A 26062-nucleotide genomic window follows, 5' to 3' on the forward strand; every position below is an offset into this window, starting at 1 on the left:
AACCACTCTCTCCTCCTGGATTTGTTCTTTTTCAGGACTTCAGAGTAAGTTCCTTCACCCTCTCTCTGTAGTGGCTATTTTGAACTGTCTAAACTTGTGTCCATTTTCCTTCCACAACACTTTCAGCAGATGAACCTGTGGGGAAGCAAAGGACTTGGGTGGAAAGTCTGTAAGGAGGATTCTCTGAAAGGTGGGAGGCCTCTAGGGGGACCTTGATAAACACAGTAGACCCTGCCTTGACTTTTCCAAACAAGTCCAAGCCCTTAGGTGTTTTTCTAGAATCTTTATATTCCTTAAACATCCTTGTTTTAAAGACACTACAGATACCTGTGTCTTCTCAAGGACGCTTACCTTATGGAAAATATCTAGTAGTTAATCTTAGTTCAAATTATTACTGCAATAAAAGGCTAAGGAGGCCCCCTGACCGGTTTGGTTCAGTGGATAGAGCACTGGCCTGTGGACTGAAGAAGGGTCCCGGGTTTGAGTCTGGTCAAGGGCATGTGCCTTGGCTGTGGGCATATCCCCAGTGGTGGGTGTGCAGAAGGCAGCTGATTGATGTTTCTCTCTCATTGATGTTTCTAACTATCTCTCTCCCTTCCTCTCTACAAAAAAAAATCAATAAAATATATTTTAAAAAAAAGGCTAAGGAGGCAGGTGAATGGGGCTGTGTGGTTCCTTTAGCCAGGCAGTCCCTTAGCCCTCTCTTTCATAGAAACCTGTGTCAGAGTAATCATTCATCCTTAGCTCAGGGTCTGCTGTCAGCCCCTGCATGAACCCATCTCTTCTCTCATAGAGAAATAGATGAAGGGGCCCTCAAGATATATGAAGTCAAAAAATAGAATAACTAAGCCTTAGGCCTTTAGAAAAGTCTGGCTTAAGAACTCCGTGAATGATATAAATAGGCTCTAATGATGTAACTGTAAAAGAAGCATATGTATTATTCATATTTACATGAATCTGTTGTCAATTATGTTTTCTTATTTGCATAATGGTGATAATAATATTTACCTTTTAACATTGTGGGGAAGAATAAATGAGATAATTAACACAAAACCTGGTAACTATTAAACACTAATAAATTATAGCCGAAAAAGATCCATCAAATACACAAGAAAGAACAGTGTTCTTGGAATTTTGCATTAGTTGACTGAAGAAAACACTTCAAGAGAGATTTGAGTCTCCCAGGCATTTAGCAAGCTGAAATTCTCAAGATGTGACCCTCGAAATTAATTGCCTTCCTAGTTAAAATACAAACATTTAAACTCCAACATTTATATTATTTTATGGATTTTCCCTCTTTGCTTTATTATGCATATTTTTTAAAAAAGTGCCTGGAGTTTTATAGGCATGCAATCATTGCACAGCCTAGATGACATATGTCTGTTAATATTTTAACTGCACCCACAACATTATTTTAAAAAAATCAAGCATTCTTTTCATGCAATGAGTAATTAGTGAGTAATGCTAGAGAAGTAAACAAATGATTATATTCTTTGAAGCATTTTCATCAAATGATTTTATATGTATTCTGCCATCACATAAACAGACCCAAATTGCACAGCTCTTTTGATTTCACTTTCTGGTACTTTTTTACCCATAGGCATGAGCCAAATCTTCATTGCCTACTGACAAATATTGAATTTGTGGGTTTGAAATTGTTATACCAAGTAGAAAAATGATGTTTGAGATAATTAATGTCTATTGATTTATATACAAGCATTCACTGTGTCATATTTGACACCAGGGTCTAGTGAATAGTTCTAAAGTGAATTTTAATTGCAATGGGAAAGCAATAATATGGAAACGGAAGTGTATCTAGTGCTGGTGGGAAGAGGAGTGAGGAGGCAGGATGATGAAAGAGGGAGTTCAAAACCACTGAGAACAGAACTCTGTGGGTGGAGAGCGGGAGGGATAACAAAGCATAGTTCAGGGGACAATATGGACTTTGGAATCAAGAAGTTTGGTACCTAAAATCTAGTTGTGTGGCTTTGGTCAAATGTTTGACCTCAGGGCCTCAATGTCTGTATTTACAAGGAAAATTTCCATCATGTTCTGAATAGCAAGTTTGCAGACCCCACAGGTTAACAATAGCCACTGCTATTGCTTATTGAGTGTAGCAGGTACCCAGTGTTATGCTAGGTATTCATACATGTTCTAAAAGATACTTTAAGGTATGTAAACCACAGATTGTTTCTGGTCTGTCCTTTCTAACTCCCCCTTTTGCTTTACAATAGGATCATATCAAAGAAAGGAACACAATGTAAAAAATACATGGATTATACTAAGATAAATTCATTGTAAGATAGAATCTGTATTTCTATTGAATCATTAAAAAACAGTGATGACTTTAACCCGATGCCAAAGGTAATAAGGTGAAAAGAGCAAAGCCTTTGAGCCAGAATCCCAGCTCTGCTTCTTCAAAGCTGCAATGCAGTTCCGAGCATTCCTACCACTGGTCCTGCCCCACCTTGAACGCAGTCATGTCTACCATTGGGATTTGTGTAAGATGGGGCTTTTCAGGGACACTGCTGGCAAAGCCTATTAAGACCCACTCTGGGAAGTGTCAAGTAGACAAGCATGGCTCTGTGTGCAAGCTTTGGTATCTGATGGGTGGGTACTAAAGAGACACTTGGCAATGTCCCTGACCCAGCCTCTCTCAGGGTTGGGTCTTAGGGAGGGAGAGGGCTATGAATAAAAGTGGAAAGAGAGATAGTTTCATGAAAAAACTTTGTAAGACATTGGTGATGCAACGTAATAAACACTTTGTATTCCTCATAAGAGATTTATACAAAAAGGAGAGCGAGGTCATTCTCTTCCACTTCCCAGAACAGTGCACGGCTTTGGCAGTTTGAGAAATCCCAGCCGTGGTTGAGTGGCTAATGTAATAGCACTCAGGAAGCAAAGCAAGAGAGAAGTTAAAACATTTGGAGTAAGTCTCAAAGGCAGCAGTGAAAGATAGAGGGGGGGTGAATGCTGCAGGAGCTTCATCCCGAAGTCTTAGGGACCATTTAGGGAATACAAGCTGCCTGATGTGACCGGAGAATATGGCTAAGTATGGGACAATAAAGGGCATCAGCACACGATTATTGACAAAGGTGCAAAAGACATTCAATAAAGGAAGCACTGCCTCCCCGACAAAAGGTGCCAGAGGTATTGGCATTCATAGACAAAAACCCCCCCAGAAATCCCAACCTAATTCACACTTTATTTAAAAAAATTAACTCAAAATAGATAATGTACTTAATATAAAATGTAAAACTATAAAACATTAGAAAAATATATAGAAGAAAATCTGTAAGAGTTATTGCCAAGTGAGAAATTCTTAGACTTGATATTAAATGCACAATCTATAAAAAGAAAAATGGATAAATTGGACCTGATTTTTTCAAAAAGCTTTTACTCTATGAAAGACCATGTGAAAAGGATGGAAAGACCAGCTCCAGAATAGGGGAAATATTTGTAAACCAAATATCTGATGGAGAACTAGTATCAGGAATGTATGAAGAACTCTCAAAACTTCACAGTAAAATGCAAGCTATCCAGTTAAAAATGAGCAAAGACTTTTCCCCAAAGAGGATATACAGATGGTAAATGAGCACATGAGCAGAACTTGAACATGATTTGTCATTATGTACATGAAAATTAAGACCACAAGGACATATCACTCTATACCCATTAAACTCAAATAAAAAATAGTGATAACACCAGATGCTGGCAAAGATGAAGTTTCCTGCACTGTTGGTGGGAGTGTAAGATGGTACAGATAAAGAGTATGGCGGCTTCCTAGCAAACTAAATATGACATTACTGGATACCCCATTAACAACTTATGCTCACACAAAAACCTATCCACTAATACACAGCAGCTTTGTTTGCAATAGCCCCAAGCCGGAAAAGACCCAGATGTCCTTTCATGTGTGAACAGTTAAAAAACTGTCCTACCTCTGCACTGTGACTACCACTCAGCAGTGAAAATGAATGAACTAGTGATACATGCAGCTGCTTGGGATGCATCTCTAGGAAATAAAAGTGAGTAAGAAAAGCCCATCTCAAAATGTTCCAAGCTGAATGATCCCATTTATAGAATGTTATAAATAATAGGTCGATAACCTGGAGAACAGGTTAGTACGTAGTTGCCAGTGGTTTGAGAGGTTGTATTGCAGGGAGGGAAGTATCTCCAGATACAATAGGGTAGCACCAGGAATTTTTGTAATGGAACTGTTCTGTACCTTGCCTGTACCGGTGGTCACACAAATCTATACATGTGATAAAAATGTGTAGAACTGAGCGCGCACACACACACATACACAAGAGCACATGTAAAACTGGTGAAATCTGAATAAGATCAGCGGATTGAGTTAATGTCAATTTCCTGGCTGTGATACTATACTATGGCTAGGAAAGATGTTACCATTTGGGGAAAAGTGGTTAAAGAGTATTTGAATTCTTTCTGTATTATTTCTTCCAACTGCCCGTGAATCTATAATTATCCCAAAATAAAATTTAAAAAGCTTATGAGGATGATATTGCTCCAAGAGACAACTTAGGAAAATTACCGAGGCAAGTTTTAAGGGCTATGAAAGTCATGTTTAGAATTTTTGGCATTATACAGTAGGCAGTAAGGGATCTTTGAAAAAATGTAAACAGGAGATTAATAAATATGACCAGTTTTTGAAAGACATTTTAGGTAGAAATATGAAAGATTTAATAAAAAAACACAAGATAGGAGTCCGGTAGAAGGCTATATAGTAGCCAAAGTTATAAGAACCTCAAACAAAGAAAGGTAATGGTACAGAGAGGAGGCGATAGATTTAAGAGGCAGGAAGCTGCACAAGTAGAACTGACAAAACTTGGTGACCTTTTGGACATGTGAGTGAGACAGGGAGATGTCAAGATGTCATTAGAAGGTATCTTTTGAGATGGTAAACAGAGGAGGTAAGCCAGATTTAAAAGTGGCTAGGAGGCCTCGGTAGTTTGGTTCAGTGGATAGAGTCTGATCAAGGACACATGCCTGGGTTGCGGGCTCGATCCCCAGTGTGGGGCATGCAGGAGACAGCTGGTCAATTATTCTCTCTATCACTGATATTCCTGTCTCTCTCTCCCTCTTCCTTCCTCCCTGAAATCAATAAAAATATATTTTTTTAAAAAATGAAAAAAAATTGGCTAGGAGGCATTGAAATGGAGCTCCCCAGTGAAGTGCAGGTCAAATGGTTAGGAGAGAAGCCAGGGCTTGAAGAATAGATTCAGATGCAATCTAAATATAGGTGATAAATGAAACTTTGTGGAATGCAACATAATCTGAGAAAATAAATATTAAGAAGAGATAAGGGTAGACAGATGATAGAACTCCAACAAACAACACTACTTTAAGAGGAAGAATGTAAATGAAGAAAAATGAGGGAGTGGTTAGAGAAGATAGAAGGGAATTAAGAAAAGGTTAAGCTCAAGAAACAAAAGGGAGGTGGCAGGAAGGGGGGCATAGCCAACAGGGTTGCTGTGTAACTTCAGGAGAAGAGAGCCTGAGGGCTCAATGGATTAAGCAGCATCAATTAAAGTCAGAATCCGCATTGCAAAGGATTAAAGGGTGAAAAGGAAGTGATGAAGTGAGTGCAGGCAATGTAAGTTAATTCTGTAAAAGTTTGGAGATGATATGGAGGAAAGGAAAAATGGGATGCTTTAGAAACATTGAGTTGAGTTTGTTTTGTTTTCTAAAGGTTTCTGAGCAAGGATGTAATGGATGAGACAGCCTTAAGAAGAGCAAATAATCAACTGAGCAAGGTACAAAGAAATGGGAAAGATGGAATCAAGAGAATAAATGTAGGATTTGCCTTAGATAGAAGTAGGGCTTTGGATGTTCAAATTGTATAATACAGATGAAATAATTATATCTAGTATAAATTAACTGTAATTTAATTTGTATTTTGCACTTACATATTTTTTGTTTTGTTTTTTTTTCAAATGTGATTTTTTGAAATGTGTCTTTATATATAGGTTAGACTATGATAAGACCATTAGGTACAATTAGATGGAGTGAGGGATAATATTAGTATGTGCAATAAATATTACATAGTCTTAGGCTCTTACCGGAGTCTAGCCACAGTTTGAAAATTGGTGCATGAGCACTTTGAAAGCAGTATCAGTATTTGACTGTTCCCATAAGCTCTAGAACAGTGATCAGCACACAGTGGCTATATTTGGGGAAACTTCTACTGTTCATGTAATAATGCTGCCAATTACTGCAAGTTTTCCATATTTGGTTGTTAGGCTGAAAAATGGTAAGAAATATACAAAAGGACAGAACAAGAGATGAATCATACTTACAATTTCATTGTAAGTGGGGTCGGTACATTTTGGAACAGATTTTGTTTTCCTCCTACGGACTTCACTGGGATATGGTAAAAGATAAAATTCAACATGTGCGCTGGGCGCGGAGCCATCTGGGAGATGCTGCAAAGGAAAATGGTCATAAATATTAATGCATGTTGCTATCAAAGAAAACAAACACATAGCTACTAAATATCTAGACCAAAGGCAAGGTCGAGATTTATTACCATCACTCTGTTTATCAGAAAATAAGGAAACAATAAAAAAGAAATATATTATTGTTCAGAAATAATTCCAGGTGCAGTTTAAAAGAGTAAAATTGTCCATCTTAAATTAAGTGTTGTGTCAGAGAACTATATTTAAAAGCCCACTAAATATAACTCATTTTTTGCAGTAAAAACTAAATTTGCATTTTGACATAAATGGTCAAGAAATGAATATAAGCCCTAGGCTTAGACAATAACTAAGAGCCTCAGGATACTGTATACCACTTGAAAATCAATAAATTCAAGTTTAACACATAAAATAAGATGTAGCATTTTATGACATGTATATTATGATATTAAATTTTAAAGCAGAATTTAATTAAAATATCTATTAGACCTATAACTTTAATATACTTATAAGATGGTTATGATAATTTTATTCTCTAAACTCTCCTAAAATATATTGGCTAATCTTTTTTTAAATTGTGTCGTATGGAGCCCCCAAAGTAGCCTAAGTTGTAGCCTTAGCAATGATGGCAAATGGGTGGATCTCTGGATCCTTTCTTCCCATTATTTCTAACCACTGCCCCCTACCCTACTCCCTCCCTCATACTGGCTGCAGAATTTCTCCCTTTCTTATTTTCCATATTTCTTTTCTTTATTTTTTAGCTAGAGACCGAAATTCATGCACGCGGAGTTCCTCAACCCAGCCTGTGCCCTCTTGCGGTCCAGGAGCCCTCAGGGGATGTCCACCTGCCAGAGGTGGGAGAGGCTCCCACCACTGCCACTATGCTTGCCAGCCGTGAACCCAGCTCAGAGCTTCTGACTGAGCCACACTTTCCCTTGTGGGAGCACATTGTCCACCAGGGGGCAGCTCCTGTGGTGAGCGTCTGCCCCCTGGTGCTGAGTGCATGTCATAGCGACCGGTCATTCTGCCGTTAAGTCAATTTGCATATTAGTCTTTAATTATATAGGATATATCATTTAAGGAGTGAGTCCACTATTTCAAAATGTTAGGAACTACCATGTTTCAAAAAAAATGGGTACTATCTTTGTAATCTTGACCAAATGGAGAGTCAATAGTACTAAAACTCTGAATGTATGGTTTAATAAAATAAGAAATACTCATATAATTTAAAAAGGAGGATTTAAACATCAACCTTGAGAAATTAAGTGCTTATTTTGACTACATTCTATAAAACTGATAATATTCAACAGTACGTTTTATTGCTCTGAATCACAGACATTTACATGTGAACATTCAGTGCCACTTCCAAACTCTTTAGCTTTAATTCTGTATCTTTGTCACTTGAAAAAGCATATTGGGAAGTAAGAAAATATGATATATGTTATTACGGGGCTAACTTTTATTTAGTTCTAATTTACAAGGTAAAATTATATTATTAGAAAAGTTTGGACCTTTATTATTCACAAATTATATAAAATACATCTGGAGCTATAAGGCAAAATACAAAGACTAACAAAACTGGTGCTTTAGATGGAGCTCAAGGTATCTTTCCCCACTTAAAACATTCTCCTCAGAGGAGGCACTCTGAAATGTACCAGTGACACAGGAAGAGATTGCTAATATTTGAGAGGATTGATGTGTGTGTGTGTGTGTGTGTGTGTGTGTGTGTGTGTGTGAAGAATGAATGGATTAAAGTGTTTTGCTCTATGTATTTCTTTTTAAAAATATTTTTGGTTTCAGAGAGGGAGGGAGAGAGAGAGGGAGAGATAGAAACATCAATGATGAGAGAGAATCATTGATTGGCTGCCTCCTGCACACCCCCTACTGTGAATCAAGCCCGCAACCTGGGCATGTGCCCTTGACCAGAATAATATCTGGGACCCTTCAGTCCACGGGCCAACTCTCTATCCATTGAGCAAAACCAGCTAGATCCTTTATACGTATCTTTCTTATGTGCAGTGGGGCTTGATTTTTACTATATCTATAATCACTATATGCTCCAACTTAGTGATTAGAATCATGGTTCTGGAAATGGACTTATTGATTGCAGTCTGGGCCCCCCAACTTGCCAACTATGTGACTTTTGACAGGTATCTTAACTTTTTAGTGGGTCAGTTTCCTAACCTGTTAAATGAGGATAAAGATGATACCTAGCTCATATTTAAAACATTAAATAAAATAAACCATGCAATGTAAGGACAGTGCTTAAATTAGAGTAAGACAATAAATATTTGATACTACTTTTGTTTTCTATAAATTAAACATAAATGTACAATATGTACTGATTGGACAAGATATCCCTAATGTACTATGATGTTTATGAGAGGATGTGAAAGCATTCAACTTTGACACTACTGATATTTGGGGCTAGATAATTCTTTTTATTTTAAAATATATTTTTATTCATTTCAGGGAGGAAGGGAGAGGGAGAGAAAGTTAGAAACATCAATGATGAGAGAGAATCATTGATTGGCAGCTTCCTGCACACCCCCTAATGGGGATAGAGTCCACAACCCGGGCATGTGCCCCAACCGGGAATTGAACGGTGACCTCTTCCCTCATAGGTCGATACTCAACCATTGAGCACACTAGCCAGGGATAGATCATGCTTTTAAGTCTCTGTGATGGGGGCTGTTCTGCTACTGGCATCTAGTAGGTAGCATTCCAGGTGTTTTAACAACACCCTGAAACACTTACTAGAATCCAGCCATACTATTCTCCCAGTTAAGATAACCAAAAAATGTCTCCAGACAGTCAGTGCTGTCATCTGGGGGGCAAAACTGACTCCAATTGAGAACCACCAATGCAGATGATTCTCCCAAAGAAATCTCTCATTCATGCTTAGCATCCCAGCATCGTGAACTGTGAATGTTTCCTCCTGAATGTCTTCTTGGTACTCTTATATAAGCTCTAGTCAAAATCTATTTTCTATTCTTCCTCACCCCTCCAAAGCAGATTTTTTCCAACTTGTTAAAAATTTTTTAAAGGATATTATTTCTCTTTGCTGGGGCCTCCCTTTGATTTTCAAACCAATTATGTATCAAGATCAATATCTTCCCTTTGTGCCCCAGTTCACCTGCCACCACAGACCTTTACTCCCTAGCTTATTATAACTGGATTTTAAATACTTTTGATGCCCTAGTTTTCCTTCATTCATTTTGTTCGTCACTGTTGCATTTAACCTTCCTGTAAAGCTGGTTTGATCATGTCACTTTCCTGCTCAAAACAATCAAGGATTCCCAACTGTTTGAAGAATAAACTCCCAATTACAGAAGGAGAAAAATCTTTTGTGTATGAACCTTTCCCAAGCATTTAACAACTCAAGGTTTTGGCTTCTATTTCTAAGTTAGTGTCCTTGACAAGATTCTTGAATATCCTGAAGTTTATAGAATAATAGAACAGTGCAGGTTTCAATTAAAGACATGGGTGCATTGGATCTGAACAGTGGGATTAGTCCAGTGATGGCGAACCTTTTGAGCTCAGCGTGTCAGCATTTTGAAAAACCCTAACTTTGGTGCCGTGTCACGTATAGAATTTTTTTGATATTTGCAACCATAGTAAAACAAAGATTTATATTTTTGATATTTATTTTATATATTTTAATGACATTTAACAAAGAAAAATCAACCAAAAAGATGAGTTCGCGTGTCACTTCTGACACCCGTGTCATAGGTTTGCCATCACTGGATTAGTCTGTCATTAGCAGATTTAAATGCAGGCATTGATTTCTCAAGTCTCTAAAAGACTTTTTTTTCAAAGCAGTTGTCTTATCAACACTATTATTTTTTCTCTCTTTTTACTGGTACCATATTCTGTTCCTTAAAGATCTCAGATAATTCATTTTTTTAAAAATATATTTTATTGATTTTTTACAGAGAAGAAGGGAGAGGGATAGAGAGTTAGAAACATCGATGAGAGAGAAACATCAATCAGCTGCCTCCTGCACACTCTCCACTGGGGATGTGCCTGCAACCAAGGTACATGCCCTTGACCAGAATCGAACCTGGGACCCTTGAGTCCGCAGGCCGATGCTCTATCCACTGAGACAAACCACTTAAGGCAATAATTCATTTTAAAAATCACTATCTTCTCATTAATATTTCTTATTTCTTCCTTTATTATTATATTTATGTAAATTAAATTTTACTTTAAAATGATTAAATAACACCCCCTTGTCTAAATGTCTCACCCTAGGATGTTTTACTGTTGCTTTTTGAGACCTTCACAAAGACTTAGCACTTTGATTTCAAGAGTCATAAGGCTTAGGGATACAGAGTTCTTAGTTTGACCCTCAGTCTAAACAATGAGAAGTTGCTGTGTCACTCAGAGAACTTTCTTACTCATGGTGGATTGAAGTCAAGCAACACCGCTACTTTCTCCCAGAACTCTGGCTAGTGTTTTTATTGTGCTCAGAAGAGAGTGTAAGGTCCTGTAAACTTTATTTTATTGTTCATAATAACTTTGAATTCTATATGTTCTAGATTTTACGTTAAAATATTTATCATTTTATATGTATTAAGAATAGTTCTATGTGTGTTATCTTCCTTATGAGATTAGGAATTCTTGCCTCCCTCCCCCACATTTTTCTTGAACTTTGCCCCATTGGTTACCCTCTACCCTAATTTCACCCTCAGTGAATGAAAGCATGTTGAAAGCATGGTTAATTTATCAAAATAGGGAAAAATAAAAGTAAACAGTAGCATGTTGGTATAAAAACAAAACCCTATATGAACTTTATTTAGAAAGCAAATAAAACCATCTCCCATTGTAAGGTATGAGAACAACCCTTCAGTATTTTTATATTACTGAATCAGGAAGATAGTTTTTCATACATAGTAATAATAATAGCTACCACATAATGAATATATACTTAATTTAAAACATTCCCTTTAAATATTGCTTAAGCTAGTATTACTATCTTTATTTTATTGAAAAGGTTTTTCCTATAAGACCTCCATGCTCTTCACCACTACCTTGTATTGACTCTACAAAAAGATGCTAAAGGAAACTGTCAGAGTCAGATAGAAAGGCCTTCTAGATCAAATTTTATCAGGAATGTGATAAAGATACTGGTTTAAAAATAACAGACACTTTGGAAATTTCTATAGATTAATTCAAAACTTAATTGCATTTAATATGTTATCTTTTTTTTTAATCCTCACCTGAGGATATTTTTTCCCCCATTGATTTTTAGAGAGAGTGGAAGAGAGAGGGAAAGACAGAGAGAAACATCGATGTGAGAGAAACATCGATGTGAGAGGAACACATCGATTGGTTGATTGGTTGCCTCTGCAAGCACCTGTCCAGTGCCAGGGCCTGCAACTGTGGTATATGCCCTTGATCAGAATTGAACCTGGGACCCTTTAGTCGACAGGTCGACGCTCTATTCACTGAGCCAAACCAGCTAGGGCAAGTTATCTTTTTGATGAATAATTTATGAGAGTTTTCCATCAAGTTTTTTTTTTTTTAACGTAAAAGTTTTCAGTCATAGGATAATATAAGCTTTGGTAGAAATCAACTAATGATTATTAAAATATGATAGGCTATAAAAACCTAAGGTCTATGCCAAAAACAAAACAACACAATAAAAAACATTTTCCTCTTCTGTGTGCCTGCCAAATTGTAATTTCTAAACTCAGACTTTCCATCATGAAGAGGGTTTTTTAAAAAATAAAATGCCAATGTACAACAAAAGTACACATGTAAAATAAAAGTCCTTGTGATACATGGTTTGTTGTGTGCTTTCGTTAAGAAATCTCATCATTCACTATGTGTTACTTAATATAGAGTGGGATAATTTTAAGTCCTCATGGATTAAATTGGGGTAGTCTTCTGCTTCATTTCACACCAGTTTAAGTCTTTAACAGAACTCTAGTCCTCATTAGGTGATTTCTAATAATTTTAAATAATCAATTTAAAAATAAAAATACCACGTGTCTAGCACTTTGGAGGGCAGCAAGAAGACATGGAAAAGTAGCTGAAATAGTTTCTGCCCTCAAAGAACTAACAAACATATTTTCACGATCATCTTGACATATGTAAATCATCTTGATATATATATATATATATATATATATATATATATATATATATTAAATAACGATATAGTTAACAACTAGACAGAAATCAGTAAAGTAGATAGAATTCCATTTCTGACTCAATACATACATATAGAATGGCTTCTAGAAATTCAGAATTCTAATTAGAACTCCAGACTTTGTTATTAAGTATTTTGTGAAATTTGGTGTTTCCATTTTGTAGTCTTAATAGCATGTAAGAAGTAAGGCTTTAAACCTCATTTATTTTTTTTGCAATCTATTCAATAGGCAATCTGAAGAGTTGTTTATGAGTTAGTTGGTAATTAAAGTTTTTCACAGTTGCACTGAACTGCTTTAAATGATTTCAAATCTACTAACTCACCTTCTATCCTCAAGTGCTCAGAAAATTGTACAAACAAAAGAGACAGATTATGTTTTGTTAGTCATTACTGAGGAACTGCAAATAACAGAGGACATACGGAAAGATTTGATGTTATCCTTGATATTAGGGGAAGAAAATGGATTGTAATAAAAGCAGAAACTAGTAATTTAGAATTAAAATATATGAGTTTTATGTGCCTCAAATATATGCCTTGATATTGCCTTCCTAACCAGGGATATCATGATTTAAATAAAGATATAGGTACATGGTGTACAGGTTTCAAAAACCTGAGTATCAGATAATCAGGACTGAGTTATGAGGGCCTGGAATGATAAAATGTATCTAACAAGTTTAAAAACAATTGAAAAACCTGAAACAATAAAACACAAAGAAGATAAAACTTAGGGAAAAAACAACAACACGCAATGCCAAGTTCTTCTTTTGTGTCTGGAAAACTGACTCTGCAAATCCAGAATATTAAAAACTTAACTATAGCACCTGGGAAAACTTTTAAAAAGTTATATATAACTAGAGGCCTGGTGCACGGATTTGTGCACTGGTGGCGTCTCTCGGCCTGGCCTGCCCCCTCTCGCAATCCGGGACCTCCTGGGGGATGTTGGAGAGCCAGTTTCAACCTGATCCCTCAGGCCAGGCCGAGGGACCCCACTGGTGTGCACCAGGCCTCTAGTATGCATATAAGATCTTTGTGATTAATCTCTTCCATGCCTGTGCATTGAGAATATATATATATATATATATATATATATATATATATATATATTCAATATATCCATGTGCCAGAGATTGCTAGCTACAACCTACTGTACAGTTACCTATCTCTCTATCATCTATCTATTATCTATCTATCCATATGCATAAGAAACTTACTTTAATATAAAGAGAAAAAAGGTTAAAAGTAAAGGAATTAAAGTGGTATACCATGCTAAAAATAATAAAAAAAACCCACCTGGATTATTTATATGAATATCCAACAAAGTATATTTAAGAGCAAAAATACTATCATGAATAGAAAGGTTCATTTTATAACAGTAAAAGGGCCAATTAATCAAGAGTACATAATAATCATAAATGTTCATACAATATTATAGAAATTCACAATTATAGTTGAATATCTTAACACCTCTCTCTTAATAATCTGTAGGACTAACTAGAATACAGTAAATTATAAGGCTATAAAAAATTTGACCAACATAATCAACCAACATGTCCTAATTGACACCCATAGGACACTCCACTCCCACAATATTGAAACTACAGGATGAACCAAGATGATAAAAGTTTCAGTAGTTGAGATAAGGCAGTGAATATCAAATGGATGTACATTAAATGTGATGATAGAGGCCAAAGGGAGGAAAGAATCATCAGGAGCAAGAGTGACCCGGGAACTTCAGAGAGGATGAGAGGTTTAAGCTGAGCCTGAAAGTTGAGTTGCATGTAGAAGGTAAACGGAAGGTAAGTAGAAGTACGACATGGTCAGCTAGAATAACGTGTTTGAGAGGGGGATATAAAAGGTAGGTTATAGGTAGATTGTACAGTACCTTAAATATTAAGCTAAGGACTCTGAAATTTAAGAAGAGCCTTAAAGTTTATTTCTGATAAATTAGATGAAAATGTTGATGAAAATAGAGTTTTAGGATATCTTATGCAGAATAAAATAGTAAAAGTAGAAAATAAGGAAAGGAATAGAATGGAAACCAATAAAAAGAATTCATAGACTAAGATCTAGAGAATACAGAATAGAATTTTGACAATAATAACAATAACAGGAAAACAAAAGGAATAATGATGAAGTAAGTCAAAGTATAGAAAATAATGGCCTTTTGGCTAAGATCAAGTGCAGAAAATAATTATAGAAAAATTTTGACTAGAGGTTGTTGAGGATGATGCAATAACTTTTGAAATAATTAATAGTTCAGAGTGAGAGCTGGCTTCAGTGTAAAGTAGCAGACTACAATTTAGAATTGTTGAGTTTGAGAAGATTGCAAGATATGAGAGTCTGAATGGTCACCAGGGAATTGGAAATATGTAAATTGAGTTCAAAGAATTATGAAAAGTAGAGATATAAATTTAGGAGTAATTCATATAATATTTGAAGTCTCAAGATGGAATGAAATTTGTAGGAAATTAGTTTGAAGAATTAAAGTCCTGAATACTAGAAAAAGCTTCACGTTTAAGGGTTAAGTGTGAAGCCAAAATTTATTTAGTCATTATGTACATTATCCTGTTTAAATTTGTAAGAGCTAAGGAAGACTCCTGTCTAGGAGGTTTAGGGAATATACTAGTATAAATGGTGAAGTTTCATGGAGATCCTGAGAGTTGAAAAATTCAAGAAGAAAAGACTAGTTAAAGATGTTGGCTCTTGGTAAAAGATCAAGTATCATGTTCATATCAATAATCAGATGTTTATAGGACAATTTAAGAAACAATTGGTAAATTTTGAGAGGCAATGTTTCCTTGGTAAAACAAAAACAAAAAACAAAACATTAAACAGAACAAGATATCCATATCTGGCCTGGATATGCTTCACTATCACCCTGCTTTGCATCATATTCTTTTCTTTTTTTATTTTTTGAATCACATTCTTTGAAATGAGAAATAAATATCATAATGGGCTTACTCTGGAAGAACACCTTTTAAAAAAATTCTTTGAATACATGGGATAATTGTTATTGCCCTTAAAAATAACCATTCAGCAATAAATTAATATTTATTTAGATTGAAGTGCATCTAGGTGGAACAATAATTGAAAAGAACTGGGATAGAAAATTTAGCCAAGTTAGTTTTAAAAGGAAACACAAAACATTGTTATTTTATTATGTCAAAATTCATATATTGCCCTAACCGGTTTGGCTCAGTGGATAGAGTGTCGGCCTGTGGACTCAAGGGTCCCAGGTTCGATTCTGGCCAAGGGCATATACCTTGGTTGCGGGCACATCCACGGTAGGGGGTGTGCAGGAGGCAGCTGATCGATGTTTCTCTCTCATTGATGTTTCTAACTCTCTATCCCTCTCTCTTCTTCTCTGTAAAAAAAAAAAAAAAAAAAAATCAATAAAATATATTCAAAAATTCATATATTGCCATCATTGCGGCTTTATTTTCATCAAATCTAAATTGTATCACTGTTGTACTTCAACAAGCACCACAATTGACTTGGTGCCAAATCCAGAACCCACACTGCCTGGAGGGCACCACTTTTGGAGTAAAGAGCCATTTGGTAAATGTTTCTTCAAGTATGGTTCATGGAACTAACCCCCGGCTACACATAGACAGCAAAATTGTAAGAAATTTTCTAAGTAAAAAATGAAATGTAATAAATTTTTAATATGAGTGTGTGTTTAGCCTGAGGTTCTCTGGTTGTGTTTCACTCTACTTTTCCTTCTCTCTCTCCTGTTAATTTCCTATAGTAACTGTTTTCTCCCACTTTGTGTCTTATGAAAGATTTAACAGCACCCAATTTGAAGTGTTATCTTTTTTTCCTTGACATTACTTGCTCTTCATTTAAAATAACTTACTCTTTTGTTACAGAGTAAGAAACTCTAACAGTGTGAGCATTTTCAATACCTGAAGAGAGTCCAGTATCCTTACTGATAACTTTTAGAGCCTTCTGGAACACGTAGAAGAAAACAGTCTAGAATTAACACAGGCTGTGAGAGAAAATAGGAGAGACATTGCCAGCAGTGTAATGCAGAGACAGACATGGTGAGTGAGTCCAAGCGAAAGAGCATTTTAAAGTGGGCTATGTGGGAAAATACTAGAGAGATTTAAAAATATTTCAAATCTAAATGATTTTTATATTTTTGTCATATAAACGAAAATATTAGTTTAAAAAAACCTTGACCAAGCTTCTAAATAACTGCATTAGTTAGCTTCTGTTCACTAGAACAAATCATATTTTGCTGCTTTGAAAGGAAAAACATTTCAGCAATCTTGTTTCAGCTTGTGATCTTGCAGGAGGGAAGTAATTCTTAGAGCAAAGCTTCAAAGATTTCATAGGAGATAATTCTTTTCATCAAACTTAATATCAAATTCGACAAAACTGCAGGCTTAATACTTCGTTTTACTATTAAAATAAAATTAAGCACACCTCTTTAGTCTGATTACTTTGGCATGTGAAAATACTAAAGGCTCAAAAAATAAATAAGAATTGGTTAAAATTTGAAATGAGCCAAGAAACTATGTTGAGAAGTTATAGATTTTTCTGTCATTTTAACATTATAATGTTATCTCTGTCTTCAGATAAGCAGAAGGAATAAGCTGTGAAAATGCAAGGCGTGAGAACGTTTGTGGTGATTTTTGGAGGGTGAGAAAGATGTTGGTTTTAGCCCTTGTTCACATCAGAAGTAAGTTGACATTCTTTCTTTTAACCAAGTATCCATTGAGCTCCTACTATGTCCTTGGCCCTGTTTTAGCCCCTGGGATTACAGTGTGACCCAGGGCAGTGGAAAAGTAAAGTAAGAAAGGAGGTTTGGAAGTGGCAACAAAGAGGGTGGTTTTGCAATTCTACCTACGGGAGCGAGTCCTCACTCACTGAAAAGGTGACAATTAAGTATGATCGTTCAGGGCCCATGAAACTGAGCCATGGAGAATTTGAGTCATAAGCCCAGGGAAGAGCATTCCAGATAAACTGAGCAGGAGGAACAATTATCCTAGGGCAAAGGCATGTTTGCAATATTCAAGGAAGAGCAAGGAAGTCACTGAAGATGAAGTGGAGTGCTTGAAGGTGTCTATACTAGATGAGGTTGGAGCGGTCAAGGGGCCAGATTGGTAGCCTCACAGATTATTATTAATAAGTATTTTGTCTTTCATGGAATGTGATATGAGACTCCTTCCCCAAAACAATAAGAAGAGAGAAATGACAGGGTTTGATTTATAAACAAACAAGGGTAGACAGAGAGAGACCTGGTAAAAGATTACAGCAGTAACTGGGTTGAGAGATGACGGTGACTTGAACCAATGGTGATAGCAGTGGACATGAAAAGTGGTGAGATTCTGGATTTATTTTGAATGCAGAGCTGACATGATTTGCCGGCAAATTGGATGTTGTTATGAAAGAAGTCAAAATGACTCTAAGGATTTTAACCTGAGCAACTAGTAGGATGAAGGTGCTCTTTACTGAGATAAGAAAGATTGCAAAAGAAGCAAGGTTAGAAGGGCAATGATAGTAAGTTTTATTTGGTGTATGTTAAGTTTGTGGTGCCTATTGAATTTCTATTACAGCTGTTGAGTAATCAGTTGTACATACAACTCTGGATTTTAGGGACATATTCAAGCTGGAGTATTAAATACAGAAGAGAAGGACATGTGGGTGGTATTTAAAGCCACAAGGCTGAAGATAGAAAAGAGAGAGGTCTAGAAATAAATACCAGGGCAATGATAAGAGACAGGGGAGAAGAGCGGAGCCAGCAGGCACTGAGGATTCAGACTTCAGGAACTATTGCTTTATTATTAAGGCCCTTCAGAGGGCATTGACAATGTATAGGTTCTAATGGCCCTAAGTGTTTGTTTGCTTTTACTTTTTGTGGTATTCATCTGATCATTTTCCATTTCTTATAACTTGATCGGAATCTTAAACTCTTGCTCACTGTCTCTCCTCCCTTCATGTCTGCATCACATTCATTTTGAATATACGTATTGGTAGTGCAGCTTCATCTGAGCGTAAAATGCATTTTTGAAAACTGTTAAATGTAATTTGGGGATTCATCTGATGAATAAAAATAGGTGACCAAGTTGGCTAATATTGCTTTTGATCAAATATTAGGCATGACTATTCAGTGACACCACCAAGTTTGCTGTGGTTTCTATGCCAGCTCTAAAAGGAATGTCAATAGGCATATTCTAAAATGTTTTGAGCAATGACAACATTACTGAAATAAAAATTTAGTTTCCAATAAGACTATTTTCAATTAACAATTATATATCATTCACATATATGAGTTTTGTCAAGTCAATTAACACCATTTCTCATTACTCTATTATTTCATTGTATGAATTTATACAGATACTTGGGTAAATCTTCATTTCCCAGCCCAAGAATTTCTTAAACAATTGCTATTCATATTTAAGATGATTATCATATCAAAAGTAATTGAAAATACTTATTTCAATGGCTAAAAGTTCTACAAAAACATAACACATTTAATAATGTTGGTTCAGCTATTAAAAAAATGCTGGTTATAAACACCACAGATTTACAAACAAACATCCTTGGATATCTGGCTAATATTAAGTTTGTAACAGATGTATCCCGTACAAATTATGCCAACTATTTGTTCACTGAAAAAAAAATATTTATTAAGTTCTAGCATGTTCCAGATGCATGTCATGTTGAGAAGGGTTTGCCCCTTTAAGTCCTTCCAAGTGCATCGTGAGAGGTTTATACTAATAAAGGAGAAAGCCAAAGCAGTGCTACTGACTTTCTCTACACCTGTGGAATCTCCTGGGGAGTTCCACCCATTCTGACGAGACTAGAGAAAAACCAGAGAAGCTAGCGAGGCTTAGAGTTACCCTTTTCTGTTCACTGCTCCCAGACTACGATCATGAATAACCTACCCCGTGTGATAGAAAGCTCCCCCCTGTCTTGCTTAATGACATGGTGCAATTGCTGCTCTTGCCTCTGACTTGACCCAGCCTTAGGGATAGTGGGGTGTAACAGAGACACCAGCTTTTAGTTTTCTTTAGGGGCTAACTACAATTATACGTTCTGGGGTTGCAAAGATGGGGGTCCTGTCCTCAAACAATTTATTGCCTTTTTTAAAAAAAATTGTTTTATTGTTTAAAGTATTACAAAGAGTATTATATATGTCTCTCTCTTTTTCCCCCCCTCCTTGACCTTCCCCTAGCCTCCCATACCCCACAGTGTCTTATGTCCATTGGTTATGCTTGTATGCATGCATACAAGTCCTTTGGTTGATCTCTTACCACGCCCCCCCTCTTCCCCCACAACCCTCCCCAGTCTTCCCGCTGTAGTTAGACTGTCTGTTCGATGTTGCTCTGCCTCTGTATCTATTTTTTGCCTTTTGAGGAAAAAGAAATATCTGTGAGCAATTACATCAGAATCTGATAACTGTTGTGGTGGTAAAAACTCAAGGTACAGTGGGAATTTGAAAGGAAACTCTACAGTGGTTCTCAACCTTCTGTCCCTTTAAATGCAGTTCCTCATGTTGTGACCCAACCATAAAATTATTTTCGTTGCCGTAACCAGTTTGGCTCAGTCGGCCTGTGGACTGACAGGTCCCAGGTTCGATTCCGGTCAAGGGCATGTACCTTGGTTGCGGGCAAATCCCCAGTAGGGGGTGTGCAGGAGGCAGCTGATCGATGTTTCTCTCTCACTGATGTTTCTAACTTTCTATCTCTCTTCCTTCCTCTCTGTAAAAAATCAATAAAATATATTTAAAAAAATTATTTTCGTTGCTACTTCATAACTGTAATGTTGCTACTGTTATGAATCGTAATGTAAATATCTGACATGCAGGATGGTCTTAGGCGACCTGTGAAAGGGTCGTTCGACCGCCAAAGGGATCGAGACCCACAGGTTGAGAACCACTGCTCTAAGATAAGACATCCTGGCTTCCCAGACAAGGTACCGGCACTACCCAAAGAGATGAATCATTTCTCTGGCAAGCTCAGCATGATGGGATAGATGTCAGTTCTTGGGACTGAGCTGTTTTTCCTTTAGCTCTTAGTACTCCAACTTGTTCTGTTTTCTCAAAGTTTTTTCACTAGCATTTTCTGACACTTCATTTGGAATACAATCTGATTTTCATTCTAGGACTTACCCTGTGAAATATTTTATAATCCTCTAGGATCATAGTCAGACTGAGAAGAACATTGTAATTGGTTCATTGTTCCTCACTTAAGCTTGGTGGCTGGCGCCATTTCTCTCACTGATATTGACATTAATTGCTCAACAGAGGCAAGTAATTTTTAAATATAGGTTTCCATGTTTCTCATTAGATATGACAAACTTACGATGTTTTTCATGTGTTTCACTAGTATAGTTAGCTTCACATCTTCATATGTGATGACTAACTGCACCTTAGGCACCTTGTCAGGAAACGTCTCACCTGATAAAACAATAGAATTTTAGTGGGTTAAAATGGAAATGGCTTATCACAGGATAAATTAAACATTTAAAGACTAAAATAGGACTAATGGATAATATGCAAAAGAAACATTCTTGAGGTCATGTTGAAAACATAATGCTTTTCAGAAAACTGGGTAGATTAAAGATGAAATTTGTATCTAATTTCCTGAACCAACTCTTCCTCCTTATATGCCATGTTTTTTTTTTGTTTGTTTATTTCTAAATTTTTCTTAAAATATTTTTTTATTGTTTTCAGATAAAGAAGAATAAGAGAGAGAGAAAGAAACATCAATGATGAGAGAGAATCATTGATTGGCTACCTCCTGCACACCCCACACTGGGGGGTGAGTCCGGAACCCAGGTATGTGTCTTGACCGGGAATTGAACCATGACCTCCTAGTTCATAGGTTGAAGCTCAAGCACTGAGCCACACCTGCTGAGTCATGTTTTGTTTTGATTGATACCATTATTTTCCCAATTGTTTAAGCTTGAAACTTCAGTGTCATTTTTTGGCTCCAGTTTTCTCCTCAATATTAAGTATGATGAGCTCTAATAATTAGAAAGTATAGAGGTTGATAGTGTTGGTATTAGAAGTCATTGAGTCTGGGGTTTGGGTCCCAACACTATACTTAGACTATATTAATAAATAAATTAACCCACTTCTGTAAAATGGAGATGATAGTTATATGTATCAGAGGGTTAAGATGATTAACTGATAAAACTCAAAAGTTTTCATAATATAATCTCTCAATAAATGTCTATTCTTACTAATAGTCTTTCACCATATATTTACAGTCATCTCTTCCCTTTTAGTTCCACAACATCTAGTTCAGACTCATATGTATCTTATGCTGAACTTCTAGAACATTCTCTTCGCCTCCTCCAGACCCCAGTTCTATTTGTACACAAATACCAGTATACTCTTTCTATGGAAACTTTTATAAAATTATTCTTCTGATCAAAGTACTGTTCATAGCTTTCCATTACTTATGGAAAATTATGAATTTCTCAGCCTTGTATTGTAGCTTCTTCTTGAATCTGTTTTATTCCGCACTATCATTATTCTATACTGTAGTCTCTGTGTTCAGTTCTACAAAATCTCTGTGCTATTTTCTTCCGATCATTACTCAGATTACTCCCCTTTTTTCTTGAAGTGGTCTCTTCCACCACATTTGGCTATTGAACATTTGCCTTTCTATAAGACCTATTTAAAATGCAAAATAGTTTCTGTGGTCACCTCCTTATGAACCCCTTTAGGTCAGACAATCACTTAATATTTATATCGTAGTTATCTTACATGTCTCAATTTGCTTTGTGGATTACAATTTGCCTCAGGGCTTACATTTTTTTTCTTACATCTCCAAGAGATATGTAAATCAGTACTTGACCCATAATGTCACAAAAATTTATTTAATAACAAAATTAACCTTATTTTTACTTTCAAGTTACATCATTCCATTATTAATATGAAGGCTTTAGTTTTTTAATTAAAAATTTCCAGTTTATAGCCCAATGATTAAGCATAATTTACAGTTTTTATAGTATTTCCCTTGATAATCTCTGATAGTATATTTTCTAAAGGAATTTAGAAAGAAGAAATTTATTAATAACAAGGAATTGGCAATGTTCTGTTGTGGGCTCACTGTGGTCCCCAGTCAATTTTCTGATAGCCAATTTTAGTCTCTAACTCAGCCGTGGGCAAACTACGGCCCGCGGGCCGGATCCGGCCCATTTGAAATGAATAAAACTATTGAAAAAAAAGACCGTACCCTTTTATGTAATGATGTTTACTTTGAATTTATATTAGTTCACACAAACACTCCATCCATGCTTTTCTTCCGGCCCTCCGGTCCAGTTTAAGAACCCATTGTGGCCCTCGAGTCAAAAAGTTTGCCCACCCCTGCCTAATCCTTTCTAACATTTGAAAATTAAACCTCAACTGTATGTTTCCTCTTCCAAAGCCTTTTACATACTTATTAGAATAGTTTACACACTGTAAGGAGGTCATATAAATTACTTTTATTAATGTGAATTATTGACATTGAAGTAATTGAAATTGGCATTGAGTGTTTCTTACAAGTGAAATGGTAATTACATAAATATAACAAAAACTTTCTCCCTTAAAAAACTTGATTACAATGACTGAGAGGCTTTGTTAGTTATAGAAATATAAAATAAATCTGAGTGTAGTAGTGAATTTGATTTTGTAGATAAATTGAGTTTTGTAATAAAAATTTAGAGTGTTGAACTTTTGGTATGAGCATGCTAAAATGCTGATAAATTGTTGATGTACAATGAAAATTATTTTTGAATTAAAGAGTGAAAAGGTTATTAGATAGAAGCTTAATGTGTTTACACTGAGGAGTTTTAATTCAAAGGTAGAATATTACATAAATTTATGATTGAGTGTCTAAATGGTAACCAATTTAAGTAAACTGTTACTTGACCTGACTGGAGATGATATCGCAGGCTAAACCTCTCATGCCAGATGTATAACTAGAGTGTCCATCAAAAGCATGCCAGAGTTCAGAATCCAGTGAAAATTCAGGCCCAGAGAACAATGCAGTAATGTAGAGATACTTAATTGCCGGGGTCCAACCCCAGCAAGTCCAGGGGTCCCCAAAGGTGTGGACGGAGTCGGCGAAGAAGGAATGACACGGAGACAGCGTTCAGTTGATCAGCAGCCTAGCCAGGATCTCTAGCCAGGATCTCCAGCCAAATTCTGTTCAGGATCTCCAGCAAAGTTCTGGTTAGGATCTCCAGCCAGGTTCTGTGTCCATGTTTTCTTGCTAGGTTCTCCAGCCAGGTTCTCCAGGTTCTCCAGCCAGGTTCTGTCACCAGGTTCTAGTCAGGTTCTCTTGCCATGTTCTACCCAGGTTCTGTAGCCAGGTTCTGTCCAAGTTCTCCAGCCAGGTTCAGTCACCAGGTTCTAGTCAGGTTCTCTTGCCAATTTCTATAGTCAGGTTCAGTCCAGGATCTTTTGCCATGTTATCTCGCTAGGTTCTGTCTCTAGGTTCTGTGGCCAGTTTCTGCCCAGGATCTTTTGCCATGTTCTTTCCAGCGAAGTTCTTCTGTCTCTAGGTTCTGTGTAGGTTCTGTCGCTAGGTTCTGTGTCTAGGTCCTGTGCCTAAGTTCTGTGTCTAGGTTCTGTGTAGGTTCTGTCTCTCTTGGTTCTGTCTTCTTACATCTGTATTTATACCAGTTGATTCCAATCCTATCAATCTCTATTCCAAAGGTTAGGGCATTTCTTATCTCCATTCCAGGGAGTAAAGATTATGTAGCTTAAGCATGATTGTTCCTAGTTAAAGTGATTAATTACCCACCTGGCACTTAGTTAAGAGGTTTTATTCCCTCCCTAACTTCAGGGGAAAATCCCTACCTGGGGAAACAACCTTTTTCAGAGACCTTGGTTAAAACACATAGTGCCAAGAAGGTGAGCAAACATATTAAGAACAGTATGCCATATATGCCAGGTCCCTTGAAACAGCAAGCATGGACTGGCTCCTGGCAAATTCCCCCTTTTTTATTTTTTAAAAGCGGGCATTAAAAAGAAAAACCCGAAATGCTCTCTTGTATCCATTTTAAGAGTAGGATTGGCGCTTTCCGCTATTACCTGACTCCTGATCTATCACCCCAGGGAGAGCTTGCCAATCCTGCACTTTCCCGGGGTGGAAAGGTTGCAGTGGGGTTAAGGATAAGGCTCCTTGGGCCTACCTTCTCCCATGCCTTTACATTTACCTTTCCTTCCTCAGAAAAGCATGGACATACTTCTTGTATAAAACGTTCTGTCTGACCGGGAGTAACCTTAATTCCTCTGCTAGCAAGCATATGTGTTAAAAGATCAATACAGAGTCTTTTTTCTTTAGACTCAGTATGGCACATCTTCTCAATCTAAGTTCTGTACTATCCACCTTCTTACCCTACTTATCCTCTATAGGGAGGTCTGCAGTACCCTGGTGGAGTCCTATCCGTCCCGAGTGTGGGGTTCTCAATGGGGAGGGCTTACCTAGGGGAATCCTGTTCCAGGGGTTCCCAAAGGTGTGGACGGAGTCGGCGAAGACTATCCACCCTCTTCCTACGGTGGAGTCCTATCCATCCCGAGTGCAGGGCGCTTACCTAGGGGTCCCTGTTCGGGCACCAGATGCTGGGGTCCAACCCCAGCAGGTCCAGGGGTCCCCAAAGGTGTGGACGGAGTCGGCGAAGAAGGAATGACATGGAGACAGCGTTCAGTTGATCAGCAGCCTAGCCAGGACCTCTAGCCAGGATCTCCAGCCAAGTTCTGGTCTGGATCTCCAGCGAAGTTCTGGTTAGGATCTCCAGCCAGGTTCTGTGTCCATGTTCTCTTGCTAGGTTCTCCAGCCATGTTCTCCAGGTTCTCCAGCCAGGTTCTGTAGCCATGTTCCCTCTCTAGGTTCTCCAGCCAGGTTCTGTCCAGGTTCTCCAGCCAGGTTCAGTCACCAGGTTCTAGTCAGGTTCTCTTGCCATGTTCTATCCAGGTTCTGTAGCCAGGTTCTGTCTCTAGGTTCTTCAGCCAGGTTCTTTCGCTAGGTTCTGTCTCTAGGTTCTGTGGCCAGTTTTTGTCCAGGATCTTTTGCCATGTTCTCTCGCTAGGTTCTGTCTCTAGGTTCTGTTGCCAGTTTCTGTCCGGGATCTTTTGCCATGTTCTCTCCAGCGAAGTTCTTCTGTCTCTAGGTTCTGTGTAGGTTCTGTCTTCTAAGTTCTGTGTCATGCTGTCTTGTTACATCTGTATTTATACCAGTTGATTCCAATGCTATCAATCTCTATTCCAAAGGTTAGGGCGTTTCTTATCTCCATTCCAGGGAGTAAAGATTATGTAGCTGAAGCATGATTGTTCGTAGTTAACGTGATTAATTACCCACCTGGCACTTAGTTAAGGAGTTTTATCTCCTCCCTAACTTCAGGGAAAAATCCCTACCTGGGGAAACAACCTTTCTAGGAACCTGGCTGGAGATCCTAACCAGAACTTCACTGGAGATCCAGACCAGAACTTGGCTGGAGATCCTGGCTAGAGATCCTGGCT

At 37.2% G+C, this 26062-nt stretch overlaps 1 protein-coding gene across 1 annotated transcript in view; it reads right to left on the reverse strand.

The window, feature by feature from the left end:
* Nucleotides 1-26062, reverse strand: part of PIK3C2G (phosphatidylinositol-4-phosphate 3-kinase catalytic subunit type 2 gamma) — a 283175-nt gene that overhangs the window by 2844 nt on the left and 254269 nt on the right. The window contains exons 31-32 of the mRNA XM_081084139.1: nucleotides 20907-21001; nucleotides 6321-6446 (exon numbers count right to left, since the gene is read on the reverse strand). Coding sequence (XP_080940265.1) covers nucleotides 6321-6446; nucleotides 20907-21001 — 221 coding nt within the window. The remainder of the gene's footprint in view (nucleotides 1-6320; nucleotides 6447-20906; nucleotides 21002-26062) is intronic.

This window comes from Myotis nattereri, assembly GCF_964212035.1.
Source record: "Myotis nattereri genome assembly, chromosome: 2".
Lineage (NCBI taxonomy): Eukaryota > Metazoa > Chordata > Mammalia > Chiroptera > Vespertilionidae > Myotis > Myotis nattereri.